This window comes from Coregonus lavaretus (assembly GCF_964263955.1).
Source record: "Coregonus lavaretus genome assembly, chromosome: 18".
Taxonomy (NCBI): domain Eukaryota; kingdom Metazoa; phylum Chordata; class Actinopteri; order Salmoniformes; family Salmonidae; genus Coregonus; species Coregonus lavaretus.
The window spans coordinates 10,527,690-10,545,770 of NC_140005.1; the positions used below are offsets into that span (position 1 = coordinate 10,527,690).

At 42.6% G+C, this 18,081-nt stretch overlaps 2 protein-coding genes across 2 annotated transcripts; one reads left to right on the forward strand and one right to left on the reverse strand.

The window, feature by feature from the left end:
* Positions 1 to 1,421: 1,421 nt before the first annotated feature.
* LOC311145379 (dynein light chain Tctex-type 1-like) lies at positions 1,422 to 2,416 on the forward strand (the record flags this gene model as incomplete). The annotated part of the gene is made up of 5 exons (XM_084181602.1): positions 1,422 to 1,448; positions 1,745 to 1,786; positions 1,894 to 2,017; positions 2,134 to 2,211; positions 2,346 to 2,416. 5 exons carry the CDS (start codon positions 1,422 to 1,424, stop codon positions 2,414 to 2,416), a joined length of 342 nt encoding a protein of 113 aa, XP_084037728.1.
* Positions 2,417 to 4,598: 2,182 nt separating this feature from the next.
* LOC311146142 (zinc finger protein Rlf-like) lies at positions 4,599 to 16,735 on the reverse strand. The gene is made up of 8 exons (XM_084182619.1): positions 16,535 to 16,735; positions 14,166 to 14,320; positions 13,844 to 13,925; positions 12,896 to 13,031; positions 12,547 to 12,749; positions 11,340 to 11,476; positions 11,056 to 11,197; positions 4,599 to 10,039 (listed from the first exon to the last, which is right to left on the reverse strand). Exons 1-8 carry the CDS (start codon positions 16,712 to 16,714, stop codon positions 5,090 to 5,092), a joined length of 5,985 nt encoding a protein of 1,994 aa, XP_084038745.1. The 5' UTR covers positions 16,715 to 16,735; the 3' UTR covers positions 4,599 to 5,089.
* Between the last annotated feature and the right edge of the window lie 1,346 nt (positions 16,736 to 18,081).

Sequence of the window (18,081 nt, forward strand, 5' to 3'; positions counted from 1 at the left end):
TCCCAGTCTGAAGAGCTGTTGGTGTGTACAGGGCCCTTGGTCTGAAGAACGTGTTGAGAGCAGTGTAGGGAGGTACAAGATGGGGAGGTTCGATGTGAACAATGCTTCATCAAGGTTCTCTTCATAGCAGTCACTTTCAATTCCAGCCGCTTGACTTTGATCAGCAGAGGGCTTTGAAGCCTTTTTCTGGACCTTTGCTGCTCCACCTTCTCCCCTGAGTTCTTCCAGCTAGCTGGATATTTGGTCACCCAACTCCAGGCAGCCTTAATGAAAACGTTGAGAATGTAATACATCAGTAGCCTATAAAATTATAATTACTACATTTGAAATTAACACATAACTATCAATGGACAAAACATGGACATGGAATTATGAGAGGCTGAATCTGATATTTGGTTACAGCAAAGGAGTTTGTGGCCTCATTTCATGATCATTTGACCGCTAAATCATTCACTAATGGTAGTGCATTTTGATTAAATATAGCAACTGCCACTCTGATGGAGGTGGTGATGCCCACTGGGCACACACTGGTTGAATCAATGTTGTTTCCACGTAATTTCAAGGAAATTACGTTGAACCAACGATGAATAGACATTGAATTGTCGTCTGTGCTGTGGGTGATGATGATGGATTAGACAGGAGTCAGGACCACACTTACCTGTGAAGCAAGCTCTATTCTGTCCCAGTAGATGTAGCACAGGTAGGAGAGAGCAGCCACAAATAAAGCTGTCAAGCATTTCCATCCTTCAAAGACAGTCTGCGGCGACGAGATAACCGTATTGAAAGTTGCATGTCTGACTCTGTTGCTGCCAGTAAAGCCTGTCATTAATGCACAACGCATCCTGGAACACTGATGATTGGGGTTCAGCTCCTCCAATCCATTTCAATCAATGTTTTGACATTTGAATTGGCTAGATGGATGAAATGCACTGATAAAACGTGTTCTGGCGCAATTGAATTTCCATAAAATTGGTCGACATTCTAGCATCTAAAATTACATTCTAGTAATTATATATGCATGACGTCACAAACGCTGCAGATAATTATGACAGGGCCTAATTAGGCGTCTTTCTCCACAACATTCCAGCCATTATTTTCATTGAATGGGGTTTTTCTTTACATCACGTCCACACATTTGTGTTTAAGGCCTGTTATCCGGAAATAAATACATTCAAATATCTGACATCTTAAAACGTCCTCTTTTTCAGAATATTCGGGATATGGCATATACATAAAATAAAGAAATGGGTATTGAAAATAAAATCCAACCGACACTATAGGCGGCAATAATTGCCTAAACTTGAAACCAAATAATCTAAACATTTCTGTTGCACAGATTCAGGTCCCCGTGATTTGACATTGACAGATTTGTTTGGAGGTCCCTATAGCAACCATCTAAAACTTTCGTGCACCACAGCACCATGGACGAATTTCAATCCTCTGAAGAGGTAGGTTTAAAGAAAAAACGCTACATCAAATTATCTTGGGGAAACATTTGAGTTCTCTTCCCCAGCTGCATGGTTCATGCATCGGTATATTGTTACATTGTATTACATAGACTACATTATGTTGCTGTGATGTTACGTCTATTATTTGAGTGGGCCAGATCAGCTGACCTCTAAGAAAAATAATGTGGCTATCTCCTGTATGTGGGGAAATAAAACCAGGGACAAAAACACCAAATGTCATAATGAAAATGTTACTTTCCTAGCTAGATCAATTTATATTTCCGCTCCCTTTTCAGACTGCATTTGTCGTTGATGATATAACTACAATCATAAAAGATGTAAGTATTTGTGCAATTTCTGATATTACTACAATCATAAAATGTATTTGCAATTTCCTAAACAAGTGGTGATTGACATGTCAGTGTTAACTGAAATAAATACTTAGACTGTGGAGACAACTATTGGAAGCAGTGCCTATCAACAAAATCGAATTAACCAATGGACATCCAGTGTGGTGGAGACAAGTCTGAACCAACTGTCCAAACTGGGAAAACCCTTTAAATACATAGGTAACACCTCTTGTTATGTTGTGTCCATTACAGTTGTAAAATGTAAAAGTATGGCAATGAAAGGACCCAACAAAATCAGGTAATGATTTACACATTTTCACTGTGTTCATCATTAGTGACTTGCATCATACTGCAGAAAAATGGAGCAGGTCTGCATACTGCCAGCTCTTGCTTCTGGGACAACACTATGGACGGTAAGCAATGTAACAATGTTTTGCAGACAGTGTCTACAAAGCGAAGGAATAGCAGAGGCCCGCAATGGTTTTTCATAAACTGTAGAATGTTGGAACGTGAACTATCACAATCTGTGTTTCCGTTTCTCTTCCAGGAAGCTGTACCGTGAGATGGGAGAATAAAACCACGTACTGTATTGTCAGTGTCTTTGGGTTGGCTGTCTGACTTGAACAACCACCATCTATCTTCTCCTATTTTGCAATCAGACATTTTTCCCAACCCCAGTGAAACCGGTCATTGATTTTCAGTATAATCAACTAATAAATGTAGCCCTTGGTTTTGAACTCCACAACTTGTCAATCATTAAATACACCCGTCTTATTCCTTATCATATTAAGCGGTTTAGAAGTTTAGCTAAGTTCATAAATCTGCAATAAACAGTTAAAAATACATTGATTGAAATGATCGTTTTTTATTTTCTTCCCAAATGATGACTGCACGTTATTGCAAACGGATCATTGCACATTTAAAACCATTGAATAATGAACAGTTTATAATACTACTTATATGCCTTTTTATTTAAAATAAATTAAATATATCTTAAAAGGTAGTCTCAGCGATATGACGTAGATGCAGAAAATAAACACCATAGTTCAATTTCTACAACAACTAAGAGCGTTGAAGCGCAAGGCTCAACTTCTCCGCTGTTTTGGTCCTGCACCTAACACGTTCTAACCAGTGATGGGGAAGATACTCTGAAAACATAGTTTAACAAGCTACCAATTACTTCACACTGGAAGATGTTTAGCTACACTAAAGCTATCCTTAAGAAACGTATCGTTTACTTAAAGTTATTTTGAACAAGTGTACTGAACAAAATATAAATGCAACAATTTCAAATATTTTACTGAGTTACAGTTCATATAAGGAAATCAGTCAATTGAAATAAATAAATTAGGCACTAACCTATGGATTTCACATGACTGGGCAGGTGTGCAGCCATGGGTGGGCCTGGCCCAGCCAATCACAATACGTTTTTCCCCACAAAAGGGCTTTATTACAGACATGTTCCCTCAAAATTTGAGACATCTGTGGCATTGTGTTGTGTGACAAAACTGCACATTTTAGTGGCCTTTTATTCCCCCCAGCACAAAGTGCACCTGTGTAATGATCATACTGTTTAATCAGCTTCTTGATATGCCACACCTGTCAGGTGGATGGATTATTTTGGCAAAGAAAACTTGCTCATTAACAGGGATGTAAACAAATGTGTGCACAAAATGAGAGAAATAGGCTTTTTGTGCGTATAATAATAATATAATATGCCATTTAGCAGACGCTTTTATCCAAAGCGACTTACAGTCATGCGTGCATACATTTTTGTGTATGGGTGGTCCCAGGGATCGAACCCACTACCTTGGCGTTACAAGCGCCGTGCTCTACCAGCTGAGCTACAGAGGACCACATCTCTGGGATCTTTTATTTCAGCTCATGAAACCAACACTTTACATGTTGCGTTTATATTTTTGTTCAGTGTACTTCACTACAACCAAACTACTTAGTGAAAAATGATCATACCTAAATCTGAAATGTCAAACTAGGTTTTCATCCAACCTTTTTATGTAAGTAAAGTACCTGTCGGATAAAAAAATGCCACGACAGGCCTGATGGAAACAGACATTGTCGGTCAACTTTCCAAATGTGGACAAAACCCAACTACGCTAGACTAGGTGGGATCTTTTTTGTGTCGATAAAATTAATTATGCAAGAAAAGTCAGTGGATACGCTTTTATGTGCAAATATTGATATAATAACCATCATATCGAAGAAAACTTGGGAGTATCGCGATGACATGTGTGGTCCTCCCACTACGACTTGTCGGGAAAACATGCAGACAGATTAAATAAATGATTATGAACTTCACAGGGTGGTGAAAGTGCAAGGTGATGAGCTTGATGCTCATTTCCAATAAATAGAGGGTCTTATTCTGGTTCATTGATGCTTTGCTGCCGTTTGACAAAGAAAAATAATCTTGATATTTTGTTAATAATCTCACCATGTAGGCTATACGTGCACGCTAGCCAACAGCAGGCAGATACAGTACTTTACCTGCACAATGTTTGCTAGAGCATACATGCCACTACCAGAGTGGGCACACTCGTTGTATAAACACTTTTTTCCTTTGTGAGAAAACCATCAGTAGAATTGAAAATGCAATGGGCGAACAGGAGCTAAGCCACTCTATAATGTAAAATGGGTATATTTTCATAGATAGTGAAAATATAGTCCACTATGTCACTTTTATAAGAAATACTGACTAGTTCCCTGAAGAGTTTAAAGGCTAATCAATGTAAATGCATGACAAGGAAAATAAAGATACACAATGCAATTTAATATTTTTGAAAGGGCCTATTCAAACATTTATTATTCTTATAAAGCATTACACGTCTGCCCACTGCATTGAAAAAAAAAGAAATGTGTCTTGATATTCAGAGGGGACAACATTTTTCCTCAAGTTATTAGTGGGCAAATGAGATGTTTCTGTCCCATGAAAGCTATTTTCAAACAAATTAATAGCATTGAAATGGTACAATGAGCTACAACGTTCTTCTAAATAATATTCGAAAATGTTTTATAAAACTTCATTGTGTAGTGATAAGACGCATATATACATTAGAACGTTCATCACCTGACAGAAATGTAATACAAATACTCTAAAGAGGTTTTTAAAAAATCAGGGGAAGGATCGTTTTACACATGTATCTGTTGTATGTCAATTAAGGTACTTGAGCTAATCAGTTTGGCAACTTAAAAGATACTGATAATATCAGAGTAGTAATTACATTAGGGAAAAAAACACTGGGATAGTCTTTATATTGGACACAAAGGTACTCAGTTCTACGAACCTTCGAGAAGTAGCTTATCATTAGTTTTCGTGGGGAAGAGGTCAAGCAAGGGGGTGGAAAACATTGGCCTCTCAAGAACCACCACGGGCCTGAGGTACTGCAACTGCTTAATGGCTAGGTCACCACAACCTGTCAGAGCCTTTTCTAAGATGAGGCGCAAGTTCTGGACTGATGTGTATTCCCCTGTCCTGGGAAGAGGCTGAAGTGGGGAAGATCGAGCCCGCCTGCTACGAGTAGTAGTGAGGCCCATCTGGCTGTTCTCCTTTACAGAACAGTTACGTCTGTAGGAATCCCGCCGCCGAGCTGACACCACGGGCGGTTCAGGCCTGTGGCTGTTGCAGTGAGAAGCCCGGGGCCTCACATCATCCTTAGTGCTCTCCTGTATGAACTTCAGGAAAGACGACTCGAATCCCATAGGTTTATAAGTAGCCAGGTCAAATGTGCGAGGGGGAGGGCTGTGAGGCTGGGGGTCCTTTGGAATGGGAGGGAGCTCAGAGAGCTCGTTCTTACGTTTAAGTGGCTGGCGGGCTTGAGGAGAGGGCAATGGCACAGAAATTATTGTGGGTTTGCCACCATCTTTGCCTGAACTGTCCATGAAGCCCTCATCAACACTGAATCGGAGGGAGGATGGTGGAGAGAGATCAAGAGCGGGCGGGTTTGAGGATTTTCGCCTTGGCCTCTCCTCTTGGCTGTTCTGAATAGCAGGCTCTTCAGTGTGCCCACTAGGTTCTCCATAAAGCAAGTCATCTGCACCCACCAAAACATTCCTCTCAGCAGGTGGCTCATCTTTGAACCCCAGTGGGTCATGCTCATCAAGTGTTTCTGCTTCAATGGAGTGCAGACTCATAGGGACAGATGGACCACCTGGGTTCTCTGGCTCTGCTTGATACTCCATCTTCAGAACTCCGTTAGGTGCCCTCGTCATATCAGGGCAAGCAGATAATACAGTATTCCTCTGAATCAGCTCATCCAGTTTCTCTGCACTAAACACAAGCTTATCCTCATTCAATTCAAAAGCCTGATTGGTTAATTTGTGGCAATTCAAATAGTGACGGCGCATACTACGTATAAATTTGACTACAGAATCACAACCTTGCACCATGCATGGGTAGGCTTCACGTTGACAACGATCTTGGCACATCTGTAAGGCCTCCTCATGGGAACGGAATACCATATCTTCAAACCTTCTGGATTTCTTTTCAGTTGACACATGTTCACCATCATCTTCATCTCTCTCTTCACTAGTTTCTTCAGCCTTAACATCTTCAGGAGACTTCGGGCAGTGTCTCAGAGATTGCCGGAGGGGTAGCTTGGTTGCATCTTTCTGTGGCGTAGATGTGATGATCAGCTTCTTTTGGCATCCAGTGGCTGACGTGTCCTTGTGAGTATTCTGGAGACGTAATACGAGTGAATCATAGTAATTGAGGTGGCTAGAGAGTACATGTTTTTTCAGACTACTGCTTTGGGTGAACACTTGTGTACAGCCGTCATACTTGCAGCACAAGGTCGCCTGGTAAGGTTGATTACTCTTTCTGTGACTGTTTAGGCTACTGGTTGCCTGATCACTCTTTCTGTGGCGCTTTAGGCTACTGGTCGCCTGGTCACTCTTTCGGTGACTGTTTAGGCTACTGGTTGCCTGATCACTCTTTCTGTGGCGCTTTAGGCTACTGGTCGCCTGGTTAGGATGATCACTCTTCCTGTGACGCTTTAAGCTACTGGTCGCCTGGTTAGGATGCTCACTCTCTGTGTGTCGCACCAAGCTGCTGTTCAGGAGGTAAGAAGCATTACAGTTGGCGTAGCTGCACCTAAACTTCTGTAAAGCCGGGTCTTCTGAAAGCACGGAAGGATGTCCCATCACCGGTGAATGAAACTTCTTCTGGTGGCGATAAAGACTGGAGGCGTGGGAGAAAAGCACCCCACAGTCCTTGTGCTTGCACGTATAAATGCCGCCCTTGCCTCTTCGCATACCTCCGTCTTCACGTTCCTCCTCTTCAAAGTGATCCTGCACAGAAGATGGAGGGTGACTGCATTTCTTATGCTTGTCTCCAGATTTAGCAAATTGTACAATGTTTTGTCGCATTATTTTCTTTTTTTGGTACTTCTGCTGCCAGGAGGGGTGTTGCCAGGTGGGGTTCTGAGATTTTTGTGTAAAGGAGTCTCTTGGCTTGGTGGGTTCTGGGGGTTGTGTAAAGGAGACTGTTGGCTTGGTGTGTTCTGGGGGCTGTGTGAAGGAGACTGTTGGCTTGGTGTGTTCTGGGGGCTGTGTAAAGGCGACTGTTGGCTTGGTGGGTTCTGGGGGTTGTGTTATAGAGACTGTTGGCTTGGTGGGTTCTGGGGGTTTACCCTCAACCCGCTTTTTAGACCAACAGCTCATTTGCTCCACAACTGCCTCGCTAAGTCTATGCGTCTGAAGATAATGAACCCTCAAGTCCGTCTTCTCTCTATGGCATTTGAAGCAGAGGTGACACTTAAATGGCTTAAATGTAAGTGATTTGAGGATCTTCATTCCTTTCGCCTTCTTCTCTGAGAAATTATGCTTGTTCATGTAGTGGCGTATTAGGGTTGTGCTGGTCACACTTCTAAAGTTGCAATCATTAAGCTCACAGAAGTATGGTTTAGTAGAGGCTTGCAAAACAAAAGGGCTGACCTGGTCTGCATCCAAGTGTTGCTCTGAGGGTAGACTGTGGGGTACTGATGGTTCAGTGGTTGATGTCAGTTTCACCCTCTTGCCAACAGCGGGTGGCGCTCTCTTTTGCAAAAACACAACTGGGGACCTGGTGCCAAGACCCTGATGGCAGGATATATTTGATGTGGATCCTGAGATTGGATGGAAGGGCTCACAATATCCATTTGTAGAGCTGGAGAGAGTCAAACTAAGCTGGCTAAGCCCAATCAAAATCTCTCTCAAAGGGTCATTGTCCAGGCTTGAGGGAGATGTTGCTGTGTTCTTAATAGATGGGCAAGCATTTTCCTGGCTTGACCCCTTCATTAGCAGACAAGCTGCAAGTTCATGTTTGTTCTTGTCATCGTTGTTGTGCTCTGTTTTTACCTTTAGACCTTTAGATTTCAAGCCCTTCTCTTTGACAAGATTTTTGCGTTCCTTATTCTCAGTCTTGAAATGTTCTGGATGAACACACCTTAGGTGCTGGTGGACATCTCTGGCTTTAGAGAAGGTCAATCCACACCTTTCAAAACCACAAGTGAACTTTTTTCCATCAAAGCACACAGCAACAGATGCCATTGTGCCCTTGGGCTCCTTGCAACTCGACATGTGTGAGGCACTGCATGTAGAGGAAGCAGCATTGTTTTCCCCATTGACTACCTCCTCCAGTACAGTCTTTGTGTCACAATACTTTTTGGGGCTGGCTATCTCCTCAGTTATGGAGTCAAGATGTTTTCTTTTGGCCTTCCTCTGTGCCTCAAAGTCTTCCTCAGAGAAGGTAATGCCGTGTGTGGCTAAATGCCGGCCAAATTCCTTTTTAGAAAAGTAGAACTTCTTGCAATCAAGGCTAGTGCAGCTGTATGCTGCGTCACGAAAGTGCTGTGCTTCATGGTGGTATACCTGCCCCAAGTCACAGAAAGAAAGACTACAACCTTTGAGCTCACACTGGTAGCTAAGTTGAAAGCCATGGCTCTGCTTGTGTGCGACAAGCTCATTGGAGGTGCTGAAACGAGCGCCACAACCTGTGACCATACACATGTAAGGCAGGTCACCGTAGTGCACACGCCGATGCCTGCGGTGGTGATAGGCAGACATGAAGTGGCGCCGGCAGTAAGTGCACTTTTCCCTACGGTCTCTCATTTCAAAATAATGTTTCACGTTCTCGTCCCCAACATGGTCCTCTGATTTAAGGTGCACACCCAGGTACTTGGAATGCTTAAAAGTCTTTGTACAGTGAGCGGCAGGGCATGTGTATATGTCACGATTCTGCAATTCAAAATGAACGTTAATGTAATCAAATGTGACGTTATCCTCATGACCAGGCTTCCTGGGTGCAGATGAAGCTTGTTCTAAAATGTGCTCCAGAACATCAGGATCATGTGTGGACTGGTAGTACAGCATTAAGGATGGATCAAGGGCAATTTCACCAGGCTCCAAGTCATCCAGGTCGTCCTCCTCCATTTCTTTATCCAAATCAATCCTCTTTTTGTCCTTTTTCTTCTGTCGAGTGCTTCTGGATGGCATTTGAAGGTGTAGTTTGGTGTGTGGGATAAAATCTTTTCTGCTCTTAAACTTCTTCAGGCAGACAGGGCAGGTGGAAATACCGTTTTCTTCATGCCTCTTAGAGTGAAGAAGGATTCGAGTCTCAGTAACAGATTTCTTACAAATCTTGCAGAAGAACTTGTATTTCTTCTGCAGTGAGCCCTGCTCCGAGGTACCCTCATCATCTGGCTTTGAAGGTGGTTTACTGTCCCTCTCATTTTCTTCATAATGACCATCAATGCTACCACTTGTCCCATTTACGTATTCTCTTGGCATATCAACAAATCCCTTCTCCACCTCTTCCTTTATATCCTGCTCAAGACTAACCTCTTCCTGCCCCCCCTCTTTCTCCTCCTCCTCTGGCTCAGGTTCAAGCCCCAGCAGCATGATGCACTGATGCTTGAGTGTCTTCCAGTCCCAGAATTCAGGGTCGAAAGGCCAGTGGGCTTTAAGTGCCAGGAGCAGTTCACACCGCAGGGAGTTGGGGATGATGGCGTTTTCCTGGTCATACTTCTGATCGGGCCGCAGATAGAGCTCTTGAAGAGAGCTGAAGGCCACATGAGAGAGGCCTAAGAGAAACTCTGTCAGCTGGCAGGCCCGCAACACCTCAAGATCGTCTGGTAGGAGGCAGGATACAGTATTGCACACAGATATCCTCGTTTCTGTGTCCTCTTGCTTTGGGAGCTGTAGTGCTTTAACACATAACTCCACAGATGAAGCCAGACCCAGCTCCTCTGCCTGTAAAAGAAACAAGAGGAGATCGTTTTTTCCCAATGGTGTGACAGTGGCCTACCATTTAAAGTAACTGCCCACTTTTAAAAGTTTATATTCTGTTAACTCATATCCAAATAATATTGTTGACTGGTCCTATACTCTTATGTGGCCAAAGTATAAATTGGAGAAAAAAACCACTTCAAAAACCGAACCTCAAACAGTATCTCAAACAGACCGTTTCAAAAATGCTTGCCATTTCCTCATAGAACATGATGTCATCTCCCTGAGGAGGATTGAGCTGGCAAATCAGCGGTCTACTTGCATGAATATTTAATGACCAGTATAGACAGGTTGGCTGACAACGTCATGAAAATGATGCACGCGCATTGATGTGGCCAGAAGGCGTGCGTTGTTATGATTCTGAACATTCAGATGTTTAGCAACAATGACAAGAATCTGCCTTGTGGGGAATTGCAGGTGGCTTGTTTCAGCATGTTGTATCTTGTTATTGATACCATGTCTTGTTTGGAGGTGTTTTGACTGTCATGTTTATGCTAATATGGCTCAAACTCGCTAGCTTGCTAACCAACAATTGTAACAAAGTATTTCAGAGACAACAAGTGCTCATTGTGCAAATGTATTTATGTTTTCATTAAACATTTGAAGACTAAATATAGTTTACATGTTGTCAACAGTCTAAGCCAACCCGTCCGTTTTGCCCCAGTTGCGCACACGTCGCTTTTGTTGCTAAACAACCTACCCGTCTATACGCCCACACCATTCTGTTGTTGGGGTACGCCTACAACATTCTAACACAGAAAAGCTGCTTTTTAACATATAATTTTTAAAAAAGTTGAAGTAAAACTATTTCACTCATATTGTAAGTAATTATAGGTCATATTTCATAGAAATCTGGAAACACTGGGCAGTTACTTTACATTTTGGGAAATTGTAACTGATATTTCAAAAAAAATAAGTCAAAACTTTATATTGCAATGACATATCAAAATCAGGAGGGAGAAAAGTCTGTATTCTCCTACCTCTGTCCGGATGACACGCACAAGGAAGAGCAGATGGTAGACAGTCTTAGCAATGGCACCAAGCTGCAGGCAACGCTCCAGCAGTGATTCCAAAGATGGGTCGATCCTTCTCTGCAGCTTACTCCACAACAGTGTGAGCTCCCTAAAAGACAGAAAAGATGAAGCAGCATAGAAAAATACAACATTGGAACAAGACCCCAAAAACACACACCAGCCCAGAAATAAGAATTTCAATTTATCCATATGGTTTGCCCAACTCTTGACATTGACCACTGAAAACTCACCAGGAGCAGTACAGGCTCTGCTGCTGCAGCTGCTGAGTTAGGAAGGTAGTACACAGGATGAAGGCCGTGTTATCCTCTCCCTCGGTCTCCAAATTGCATGTAATATCCAGCACATCCTTACAGTCCAGTCTGGATATCTGCGGGATAAAAAATAAAAATAACAAATAAAGGCCAAATCTGTGGCCTTCAGAAAGTATACACACCACTTGACTTTTTTTCCACATTTTGTGTTACAGCCTGAATTTTAAATGGATTGAATTGAGATGTGTCACTGGCCTACACGCAATACCCCATAATGTCAAAGTTTCTGGACATTTTAACAAATTAATTCAAAACGAAAAGCTGAAATGTCTTGAGTCAATAAGTATTCAACCCCTTTGTTATGGCTTGCCTAAATAAGTTCAGGAGTTAAAATGTGCTTAACAAGTCACATAATAAGTTGCATGGACTCTGTGTGCAATGAGTGTTTAACATTATTTTTAAATGACTACATAATCTCTGTACCCCACACATACAATTATCTGTAAGGTTTCTCATCGAGCAGTGAATTTCAAACACAGATTCAACCACAAAGACCAGGGAGGTTTTCCAATGCCTCGCAAAGGGCACCTATTGGTAGATGTGTAAAACATTTCAAAAGCTGACATTGAATATCCCTTTGAGCATAGTGAAGTTACTAATTACTGCAAATACTGTACAATCCAGGTGTGCAAAGCGCTTAGAGACTTACCCAGAAAGACTCACAGCTGTAGTCGCTGCCAAAAGTGATTCTAACATGTATTGACTCAGGGGTGTGAATACTTATGTAAATGAGATAATTCGTTATTTCATTTTCAATACATTTGCAAAATTTTCTAAAAACATGTTTTCACTATGTCATTATGGGGTATTGTGTGTGGATGGGTGAGAAAACAAAATCTGTTGAATCCATTTTGAATTCAGGCAGTAACAACAAAATGTGGAATAAGTCAAGAAGTATGAATACTTTCTGAAAACACTGTAACTACAGTATTGTGGACCATATCACTTACATTTTAAGGGCAAATGAGTTGAAACTAACAACACTGTCAAATTCACTAAGACATCACATGTATTTCCTTTCATAACATCATTATATGAAAGTTATTTAAATAGCAGTATGAATAATCATGCAACGGAGCTGAGCTAAAAAAAAACAAGCTGTTATCACAACAACACACTGACAGACCTCCATGATGGCCTCCTCGCCCGGCAGCAGTTGGCAGAGGAGAGAGACGTAGGTCTGGCGGAAGGTGGTTTGGTTGGAGACAAGATGGCATTCAGCACAGGCCTTAGCCAGTACCACAGCCTTCGCCACCTCCCCCACTTTCTCCAGGTGTTTAACCCGCATCTCCATGAAGCCCTCCCCCTCCAAGGAGATATACGCGTCAACTACAGGAACATGACAGAGCAACAAATGCTAGTTGATTGGCTGACTGGAAACGCATACTAAAATACATCAAATAGACAAGATGAGGTTTATTACAGTCACTGCTGCTTGTGCACTGTTGACAATACAGTAAGGTGGTGATACTGACCTTCCTCTGCGGTTGTGGGATGACCGGTGAGAAGGGCACTTAGGACAGGGTTACTCCACGCGCCACCCTCCCCTGTGATCTGGAGCAGGGCTTGAAGGTCTATACTCCCATACTCCAACAAGGCATCATGGGCCACCTGCAAAACCCGCAAGAACATACACAAAGGGGTTGTGCCACAAATGTCACGTGAGGTAACAGTGACAGCATGGTCAAGTAATAGGGCTGTGACAATACCAATATTGCAATATTTTTTCTGCTGCAAAAATTAAAACATGAAGCAGACCAAACTCTTTGGTCCGTTAAAAACATGCTGTATATCAAATATTGTGTGCTATAGCTTGGAAAATAAATGTGACTCTGGATGACAACATGTTTGTTTCTAACATTAGGGCTGTTTTACTAAAGAAGTTAAAATCCGCTTCGTGTTTTGTTTCCTTGCCACGATACTAACGAGTATCGCGATACTGGTATTGTCCCGGCCTTATAAAGTATGTAATATAGGACAGGCCCTCACAATATCAAGATATGGATTGGAAATAAAAAAATCACTACTGCAAACTTCTGTCAATTCCCCTGCTAATGTGCTCTCATGCTTTCACTCCCTTCTTCCAGAACACATTTACTTTCAATGCAAAACATTTACTCAAACCCCTCTGGTGGATTGCCAACTTCTTATTAAACAGTCCCCAGGTGGTCAAGAACCCCGGCACATTATCAGACAGCACCAGTGTGTAATGTAGTATTCTCCAGAGAACATTGCTTGGGCCACTGCCATTCATCATCAACACAGCAAGTCAATACTACCACCAAGCGATTGTAAATAAACCTCTCTATACTGCATCCATTTCTCTATAGTTCAATCAGTCGACCACGCATTCTTTTTCCTTCCATCTTCTTTCTCTCTCTCATTAGCTACTATTTCTTAACATCTTACAGCAAATCCTTTACCTGAACAGAGCGGTGAAATTGAACCCAGGCCTCATAAGGGATTTCGTTTTCAGGCACAGATAGCAACAGTTCAAAACAGCTCCTGGAAGCAAAATAACAGAGACAATGAAGGACAACTTGTGAAACTTCAAGACACAATGTTATCTATTTCTAACATGCAGCACAAAGAAAAAAACAATGAAGCCATGTCAACAACAAAAAGGCTATGTATTGAAGCACACAGTAGAAAAGGTGAACATTATACTGCTTTGGTTTCAAAAGAAGAAGCAGCTAGGTACAACCATAACAGTTTAAAGCACTTTGTTACTCTGAGTTCACTCACAGTGCTAGTCTCTTCAACACCAGGGCAACAGTGTCAGAGTCTGCCGTGAGATGTGGCCTTGAAGCTGCAAAGCAGTTGATGGCCAGGCAGTAGACCTCCAGGAGAGGAAGCCCATGTTCCACAGAATTCCTGCTCCCAGCATAGTCCATTAGTGCCTGCAAAGACAGTCAAAAACACTTTCAATTACAAAAAAAAAAAAAACAGGCAGTTGGGTTGCAGCTACTAAAAAATATTTTTAGCACTTTCACTTTCATTAGGACTAAGCCAACTAACAGCTAGCTTATTTAGTTAAGGAAAACACCCTGAATGCCACAGACATTGTGTTGATAGCAGGCATCATATGTCCCTGTTTATTAGTCTACCTGTGAGGTGTGGCAAGGCTCATTGAGGGAAGAGGCTACAGAGAGTGTTTCCCCTAGGATTTATTTTATTCTTCCTCCTAAGTTGTGGTCCTCTGTAGCTCAGCTGGTAGAGCACGGCGCTTGTAACGCCACGGTAGTGGGTTCGATCCCCGGGACCACCCATACACACAAAAAAATGTTTTATGCACGCATGACTGTAAGTCGCTTTGGATAAAAGCGTCTGCTAAATGGCATATTATTTATATTATAAGTTGGGTGGAATTGGTTGTTTCAGTTTCTTACAAAGGCCCATTACTTCTTGTCCGAAGAGATGAGTCTTGCTTTTACGCCGTCTATGTGTAGAAGGTAAATATATTTTTTATAAAAAAACATTTTAATTGTCATGGGGGGAGGGGGGGTATGGTGTCTTCCTGCAAGGGGAGGGGGGTACGTGTCTGATTGGTCCCAGCTTGCACTCTCTTTTTACCTTGATTGGGCCTGGGGGAGCAGCCTATGTATTTGACAGCTCTAAGACGAGGTGGACCTAGAGAGCTGTGGACCCCCAGTCTGTCAAATCATCAACATTTCCCCAAAGCCCCTCCTGCCAAGAGCCCTAAGTGTGCACTTCTTTACCACCATTATAGGGGGTTGGCTAAATTTAACCTCCAACTAGGGTAAATATGAGTCACTCCTCCAGAGAATGAGCTCCAGCCTGGGTATATCTAACACCCAATTAACTTCCAATTAATGGTTAGCAGCTATAATTAACCCAGTTTAGGGTTTTTGGTAAAATAGTTAAATGGGAAATCTGCAGTTCAAACAATAAAGTTAACTCCCCGCCCCTGTTTCTGTAAACAGCTGAGGGATGGGGCTGGAGCAAAGTAAGCACTATCAAATTCATAGACAGAGCTATAAACGCAAGGACTGACCATCAATTATATAAACATTATAGTTTTAACCATGTTGAGGCTATACTGTGTGTTTACAATTACATTGTTTACAAAGATATTAGTTTGAAAAAAGCCTATAAAACAAACAAGACAGTTCAACTAAGTTCATGAGGCATTTTTAAGTTATATTCTTCAAGAATCAATGGCTATATCATGAATTTAAGAAGTCAAAACGGATGTAGCAATCTGATTGTCCCTTTAAAAACTCTCAATGTTGCAAAAGTAGAGGAAATATCATAGCAAACTGATACTACAGAAAAATATGTTTAAAACAAAAAATTGTCTTCATTTTCGAATTATGTATAGTTGAATATTGAGTTTGACAAGTGTAGCCATCACCTTTGCTTACTTAAGTGTTAAAAACAAAATGAACGTGGTTGAACCACGTTGTTGCCATCAACTAGCAAGAAAGCATGTTTTTGTAGAGTGAGGGTCAAATTAGTTCGTTAACTCGATATTGAAACAAGTCAGCTTGAAGTTGTAACTAACAAATAAAGGTGGCTAATAAATAAAACTAACTAGGCTAATTGATAAGTAGGCTGACGAAGAACACTTGCACTGCAGGCCTATTTACATGCATGCCTGCAAGTACCTGATAAACAGAACGTGAAACGCCCCGCCCCGCTTACTTTAAATAGTCTAAACGTTGCATATAGAAGCACGATAAACTAGTTAACTACTAGTTTGTATGGCCTGGACTTAGTACAAAAATATTTTGCAAGTTGTCGTCCTGGACCACTGCATCCGTCTCTCTCTCGGACAAGCTTGCACAACAACCATGACAACATTGGTTGCTAACGTTAGCTAGCTAGTTAACTATTAGGTAGCTCAACTGATGATAGCATGGCTATGTTTTGCACATCATTGGTGGGCATGTCATGCAGTTGTGTTATACTTTGCAGGCATCGTTTATTGTGCATTAGATGCATATTGTTCGCTTATCCTGGTCAAATGTTCCAGCTAGCAGCTAAAGGCCATATTGGCGCTGGCGCGTACACAGCCAACATCGCTAGCTAGCTAGTTTAGCTATGCGAAAAAACATTGCTTTTCCTTTGAGTTTTGCATGCACGCTAGCTACCTGGCAGAAGTTGTCGCAATATTCGGTGGATGATATTTCCGAAATGTCTTGTTGCCTGAGCGTTGCTTCAAGCGCTCTCAAGGTGGTGAGCAAGCATTCCATGGCGACGAGAGTGTCCTCGGCAGTGTTGGAAGGCCGATTACTCCAGTCGGGCTCTGGTTCAACATCACTATCCGCCATCTTCAATCCCCGCCACCGCGCGTATGCAGCCCCTTCATGTGATGCGCGTGCGCTCACCACTTCTTCTTCTTCGTGTAGTTTTCCGGCAGACTAGACGCTTTGTGGCTTATTGCTGCAATTCAGAGGTCGGACTGCAAATTGCACATTTTGTTCACAAAAAAAGGAAATGGGGAAAAAGGTTATAGCACCACCATCTAACCCTACATATACGCCACTATCCCCAACAAACCCACCACTTTGTCCCTAACAGATACACAAGGCAGTTGTCCAGGGAGGCTGGAACCCCTTCTGTACCCCCCCCTCCCTGTAGCTCTTCTGCACATCTGAAGGACTATAGCAATAAACACCAAGAAACCAACCATACTAAAGCACATGTTCGGGTCACTCTGAACTGGCCTACTAGACCTACCCAACTAGCACATTTGGTTCATTGGAAGTTGTGGGAACGTACGTTTTTGGTCTCCCATTGGTTTTTGGAATGAAGCCATACGTTTCCTGACCGGTAAAAATGTTTTGAGAACAGAAGTGAACATTTAACCTGTTCTGGAAACGTACATTTTTAGGTTGCAGGGAGGTTCTGAGAACATTTACATTACATTTACGTCATTTAGCAGACGCTCTTATCCAGAGCGACTCACAAATTGGTGCATTCACCTTATAGCCAGTGGGATAACCACTTTACAATGTGTTTTTATTTTTATTTTATTTTTTTGGGGGTGGGGGTGGGTTGGGGTAAGGGAGGGGTAGAAGGATTACTTTATCCTATCCCAGGTATTCCTTAAAGAGGTGGGGTTTCAAATGTCTCCGGAAGGTGGCGAGTGACTCCGCTGTCCTGGCGTCGTGAGGGAGCTTGTTCCACCATTGGGGTGCCAGAGCAGCGAACAGTTTTGACTGGGCTGAGCGGGAACTATGCTTCCGCAGAGGAAGGGGAGCCAGCAGGCCAGAGGTGGATGAACGCAATGCCCTCGTTTGGGTGTAGGGACTGATCAGAGCCTGAAGGTACGGAGGTGCCGTTCCCCTCACAGCTCCATAGGCAAGCACCATGGTCTTGTAACAGATGCGAGCTTCAACTGGAAGCCAGTGGAGTGTGCGGAGGAGGGGGTGACGTGAGAGAACTTGGGAAGGTTGAACACCAGACGGGCTGCGGCATTCTGGATGAGTTGTAGGGGTTTAATGGCACAGGCAGGGAGCCCAGCCAACAGCGAGTTGCAGTAATCCAGACGGGAGATGACAAGTGCCTGGATTAGGACCTGTGCCGCTTCCTGTGTAAGGCAGGGTCGTACTCTCCGAATGTTGTAGAGCATGAACCTACAGGATCGGGTCACCGCCTTGATGTTAGCGGAGAACGACAGGGTGTTGTCCAGGGT

What these genes read in the sequence shown, in the direction of transcription:
- LOC311146142 (XM_084182619.1), bottom strand. Translation starts at nt 16,714, where the DNA reads ATGGCGGATAGTGATGTTGAACCAGAGCCCGACTGGAGTAATCGGCCT. An exon ending in ATTGCGACAACTTCTGCCAG is followed by an intron (nt 14,321 to 16,534) that starts GTAGCTAGCGTG and finishes CTGTCTTTGCAG; the next exon opens with GCACTAATGGACTATGCTGG. An exon ending in GTGTTGAAGAGACTAGCACT is followed by an intron (nt 13,926 to 14,165) that starts GTGAGTGAACTC and finishes TTTTGCTTCCAG; the next exon opens with GAGCTGTTTTGAACTGTTGC.